The 6340-nt window shown below is 41.0% G+C and overlaps 1 protein-coding gene across 1 annotated transcript in view; it reads right to left on the bottom strand.

The window, feature by feature from the left end:
• Positions 1-6048, bottom strand: part of LOC107268243 — a 36039-nt gene extending 29991 nt beyond the window's left edge. Inside the window, exon 1 of the mRNA XM_025085549.1 lies at positions 5962-6048. Within this exon, the coding sequence (XP_024941317.1) occupies positions 5962-6046 (85 nt within the window). The 5' untranslated portion in view covers positions 6047-6048. The remainder of the gene's footprint in view (positions 1-5961) is intronic.
• Positions 6049-6340: the final 292 nt, after the last annotated feature.

The raw sequence follows: 6340 nt of genomic DNA, 5'->3' as shown, positions 1-6340 counted from the left end.
ACCGAGAACGTATCAGAACGAATCTTAATTGTCTATCGAGATCCCTTCACCAATTAATAAATTGGGAATCCTCACCGGAGCTGGTGCAGCTAATCCGTGGAGGCCGAGAACTGTATCCAAAGGACACTCTGATGAACACTGCACTAAGGCACAGCACTATACCTCCGTAACACTCACAGGAATTCATAGAATTCCTGGATATCGCGAGAACAACGCGAGAACTGTACTAAGCGAGAACTTGCTATACCGTAGTGAAACACGGCAAGAAAAACTATCAACAGATAGCACGGGAGCCCGAGCCAGCCCGTGACACCTCGGTCGGTGCCCCGAGACAGACTGCTTTGACAATAGCCAAATCCGAGAACTAATCATTCTGATTGGTCGAGAGCCTTATAGCCGATAACTCTTCTATCTCCTTCGAGTCGTCCCTTTAAACCAAATCGAGAGCGTTCCTTAGCGAATCGGTACATAATCTTTGGAGATCCTCCACGGCCGCTTCCCCAGGGCATCGGGCGACAGCTGGGCACCACATCCTTAACTCGGGCAGGAGGTTCCTCTCCTGCCCTTAACTATATCAAAACTTTTTCCGCCCGCTCTACAGCCCTTTGCCCATCTCCAGCGGGGCGCCGGTATCTCACCCGGGCTTCTGCCGGTCCGTGGAGACGTCTCCGTCGGGTACTCTCCTCTGCCGGGCAACTCGGTACGTCGAGACTATATCCCCACGGCAGATTCGAGCACCTCGACCTCAACTAAACACTGACAGAATCTTACGAGAGTCTTGACATAACTGTACGAATCAACCCGAGAGCGTAGCTTCTGACCAGGGTGGCGACCCGAAGAGAACCAGAAATCGAGAACATCATCTGTATCGGTAACCGGAGCCGCCTTGGGACCGTGATTCGAAAAATCACGTCACAAACTTTTACAAAATGCTAGAGACCGGGGATGGTTGTGTAATTTTTTTGTTCATCGATTGTTCAGTAATTTTTCGCAGTTGAACCACATCAAATATGCTTAAATCTAAAGCCTATTATTAGTAATAATCTTGATAGCCATATAGTCGGGACAAGGATAACAAATAATAAGATATACATTAACTAATCAACAGTTTTTGAGACTTCGTAACCCATGTCTGGGTTAATTGTTACAGTGCTTGGAGTGAAATGTTACAAGAAATGTTAGTGTCTTTTAGTAAAAAAAAAAGTTGAAACAATTAGAATAGCAGTATGTAACTTTTATTGAAACAAAAATTAAAATTTCTTTTAAATAAGTTAACCAAACATAAAAATATTTCTTTTAAATTATTTCCTAACATCATTAAAGTCAACTAACGACTATTAATCAATTAATAAAAATCATTGGAAATCAGTGTTAATTAGAAAAATCCGAATCACAGTTTTGATAAATGTAAGTTGGTAACCCAGAAGTGCACTCCTTCAGAGCCTACATTTGACAGTTTTGGCACTGAATCTACATTATTCTCGGCCTGCTGGTAGAATATGGAGATAAGCAGACAAGACAAAAATCTTCATTTTTTTTCTCATCGTCATTCGATATCTTTTTTTTTATTCCTTTCTTCTTTTGATATGGGAATATAGTTTTCTTTACTTTCTATTTCTTTGCTTCTAGTTCTTTTTTCTCTTCTTCTATATAATTTTTATATGGGGTGTCTATTAATATTGCTGATTTCCTTTTGTATACTCGTGACATTATTGTCAGTACTGTAAAAAAAAAACGAAAACTATACGATAAGTGCGTATAAGGGGCTGTTTGTCATATGTGACAAATAACTCCGAAAAACCTATGACAACATGATCCCATCGGCAATAAAACTAATCTCTATAATTACTAAATAAAATGTCCAAATTTATGCAACTATTACATTAAACGTAATTGAAATGAAGTTCATACTATGAACTAAGATAAAAAGAAAAGTATTAAAATAGACCAAATGTGTCTACTTACATGATAGATACAAAGTCACAAAATTTACTTTGAGTGTACGAAAACTAACGAAAAGTCGTCCGCTAGGGGGACGAGTCTCCGAGGCGTGGACTGAACGATCAGGAAAGCATAGGAGATGCGTAAGAGTACGTCGAACAGAAAAGATCGGTTGATCCCGTGAATTGAAAGGTAGCCAAAATAACTGTGAGCATCACTTACCATTGTCCTGTAGCTCCTACTATCCACAGGAACACACTCTCCTGGGTTATAGATCCTTCAAACGGATAACGATATGATAAATAATCTATAATCAGTACGAAACGATAAGACGTCTATCCCTGAGCTAGGCGACGCTATGAGTGACGCTACAAATTTCAAAAATTAGAAACCTTCCCGAGAGCGCGCTGTAATACCACTCCCTGGTCCAATCAGGTTCGCTATTACATCGGCTCTGATAGCGAGCTCGCGATCTTCAATTGTTTTGATGTCCCGATGAAATAGATTCTGGCATCTTGTTACGTTAGGATAGCTGCAGTACTGTTTCCGGGAGGCGAGAATCGCATCCACCTCTACCCCCTTGATATTCGGCTCTGCGCCGTTTCTGCAACCCCTATATGCCCTATGATCGTGAAGACGTTCGCCGCTTGCTTCGCGTAGTCGAGCCGCCAAATTGTGTGCTCCGGTCTTAACGGCACGCGTCACCTCTCCTCCACAGCGCTCCGGCATGCCCGTTGTTGACTCTCTCGGTACAAAATCCGTCTCGATAGAAATTTTGTCGAATCCTCTGGGTTCCGCCTAACGAACTCGGAATCAAAAAAAACATTTCCCACAGGGAAATAAATACAAATTCTTAAAATAAAATCGGTCAACGCCATGCAAAACGCTTCATAATTCATTAGGCCCCACGACGTAGCCGAATTCGTCTACTTTATGACGTGCATCAAAATGCCACGTCACAGTATATACACTCATGTAAATAGAAAAAATACAAACTTTGACGACGAGGGACAGGTGAAAAGGTGAACTTTTAAATGACTAATAAATACGTTTAGTATATGTATTTTTCTGCGATACTATTTTAGCTGTACTAAGAAAAAAAAAGAGTAGCTGTGAATCAAAGTCAATTAATATATTTTTGTTTTGTACGATGGTCACGTTCCTGATGATTATAGCTGTTATAGCACCGGTAGGCACGTAGCACTCAACGTTGATAGTTTTACTCGCATGTATCGGAACCGTTTTTGATGTTGGTGTTAGCGGACAGCGTATTACAGTTTGATACTAATTGACACTTTGTTTTTCGTGCACTTGTGTCGAGAGCCTTTGTATCTTATCAAAATATTTTCGTTGTAAAGTGCAGGGTGCTGCATGATTTTCCGCGTGCTATACGTTTTAGCATCCCCCCAGTGAGTCGACGAGGTAAGACAAAAGAAGATCGCATACAGTAAGTGCTACTAAATTGTAGTGTTGTTAATTTTGGATAATGTATTATTAGAGCGTATATGGTAAGTGACAGTATACTTTTCGGTCGGTAATCATCGACAGCCTTTGTGTATTGTTCCGAGCCACTACCGCTGCAAAGGTTATGGCGCTGAGTAAGCTTGTGCGCAATATGTACTGGGGCATTTGCCGGTTTGTTTCTGCGACACTGTGCGTGCATTTATGTCGACAGCTGTCTCGTTACTTGTGCAAAGAGTAGTTAGGAAATACGCAACATTGTGACATTTCTTGTCTGTTTAATAGAGTAATACCCCTCATTGATTATCGGCACCATCGAAGCTAATAGTTCCACGTAGCGATATTACGATATAGCTAAGGTAAGCAAATCGACAGTACTAGACGCATTTTATATTATGTAATATTACGTTACGCCTTACCGAACACCCAGGGGCAACTCGATAAAAAAAATCTTTTGTAATATGTGTAATTTCTCAGCTTCTGTTACAGTGCTTTATACAATCTATAGGTGTATAGTCTTACTATCTGTGTGAGCACTAAACGTCATTCTTATTGCGCTACAATTCAAGGACTCACTTGTCCTTCTTCCTGGGGATTCTTTGCGTGAATATGTAAGATGCTACATAACATATTCCTTACAACTTTAAAACTAAGGTACTGGTATAGAATGTTTTTTAAACAATTTATATTGTACTTGTAGTAACTATTTATGAATAGAGTAACATGTGTATTTTGGAATGCTGCATGTAATTTGATCAGAGGACCGTCGTAATTCATAGCGCCCTTGTTTAGCACCAATCTCGATGGCTTTTATTCAAATCGGTGTGGTTTTGGTATGTTTTAAGCACTTCTTACATATTGGCGTTCTGTGTACGATAAGTATAATAACTATTTTAAAACGATAAATTTAAAGACTAAGCTATAAATATATGAAAAAGTGTTGAAAATCTAGCCCACATTTAGATGTTAAAAGTCTCATGACTTTTTATTTAAAATTTTCAAAAGAACTCTCGTGGTTACTAAATTTTATTTTGTGTTTATCGTATATGCTGTCATGGCATTATAGGATAAAAACGATTGAAGTTAGTGGTGAAGGATGGTAAAAACACAGTGGTTAAAAAAAAAGCTTTTACACACGGCTAAAGAAATAGATTGAATCAATCGCTACAACGTGTAAAATATTCCGTCACAAAGTCCCGACAATAACAACTAGCGGGTTTCAACCACGGAACGCAGTATCGCCCTTCGGGAAAGTTTCAAAAAGTACCGTCCAAGAACTCCAGACTCCAAGATTGCATTTTAATAACTTTAGACTATCTACTTTTCGTTCTATATGACTGTTTCATCCGGCATGTATTCGGCTACCACTAACTTCGCGCTGAAGGAACATTGAGGAGCAGCAGAACACCAGCAGAACACCAGCCTTAGTTTCGACAGAAGGAAGCCACAACCAGTCCCGCGAGAGGAGGTGGAGGTTATAACGGGGTGCGCGGCTCGTCCCTGCTATAATTAATTTATCCACAGAGCCGCCAGGGAGCGCTAGAGGCCTAGGAATTTCCGAAAAATTAGGAGTTCTGATTGGGATTTGAACCCGATACCTTCGGACTGCCAAGTCGAGCACTTACCACTGTGCCACCGAACCCACTGTCCGACCTGATAAGTCCTACTTATTTATTTTTCGGTCATTCCTAGGTGGACCCACCTCCAGCTCTGTAACGCCACGTTACAAGGTCCACCACAAAATCAGACGCCTCCACTCTACAGCCGACGACTTCCGAACTGAATAGTAGGTCGGCTCAGTAGTAGAAGACATCATCATGGACCATCGACGTTCGCGGACGTCTGACGTCCCGCGTAGGGAACATCGACAGAACTGAGGAGAATAAGTAGCTCTGAAAGCTACTCTGGCGTGAGGAGTCATGACCCTTCGCTACCTAGTCGTTCCCACAGGCGTCCGGACGAGGATCACCCACGGACAACAGATTCCGGTAACCCCAACTACGGCAACGAGTTATGACAATGCAAAGAACACTGATTCCCGCGAACAGGATCCGTCTCGTAGGCTAGTTTTAAGGACTCACAAGGTGGGCCCACCTTCCATCTATCGTATTGTTCTGATTACAGAAAAATTCCGTTCACATACATCATTTCGTTTCGCGTCCTTCTCGTGCGGTAGGGTGGTGTAACGTTCCCATAACACAATTCCGAAGAAATTTGAGTCAAGCTACATGCTTCGGAATTTAGTTCGAGAATCTAGACGAATCCTTCTGCGCTGGCGATTGGCTCAAGAGGACTGAGTGAGGACGACGGAGCTAGCGCTGGCCCCGAGTCTCGAAGAACTTGCCTCGAGCGTCATTCTACGTTAATTAGCCGCCTTGGCCTCCGTCTCAATAAATGTACTGTAGTCATATCTTCTTTTTCTGTGTCGTTCACGGTAAGTCCAATAATCTTTCTGCTAGCTTTCACGCGAAAATGCTGCCAGAATGTTTGTCACATATATTCATCGACAGACGCTTTTTCAAGGTAAAATTGAACAATTAATTTCAAATTTATACTCACTGTTGTTTTTATCTCTGTACAGGGGTAATGCACTGTTCAGTAGACTGGCAAGCAACATCCAAACGAGAAACCAAAATCTTTCCATTTCGTCCTGAAGCATAGAAACAAACGAAAGAGGTAATCACCAGTGTTCTTGTTTCCCATGTAAAAAAAGTTAATTACATAAATTATTTCACGAAAAGAACATTACTGATTAGTGATTACGCAAACCATATTACTGAATCTCAGTATAAAATTGCCTGCTATGTCATATTAACTTATATCGTTAACAAGTTTAAAAAATATTTGACTATAAGGGAAAAACGGATGAAAAGATAGACGTCATGAAAAACATCTGAGAGTCAGATGACTTAATGCATAAGATATATTACTTGCTGTT

Source organism: Cephus cinctus, unplaced genomic scaffold (assembly GCF_000341935.2).
Source record: "Cephus cinctus unplaced genomic scaffold, Ccin1 Ccin1_scaffold0499, whole genome shotgun sequence".
NCBI classification, from domain to species: domain Eukaryota; kingdom Metazoa; phylum Arthropoda; class Insecta; order Hymenoptera; family Cephidae; genus Cephus; species Cephus cinctus.
Note: the sequence above shows the minus strand (reverse complement) of the source record. Positions and strands in the feature narration are given on the sequence as shown.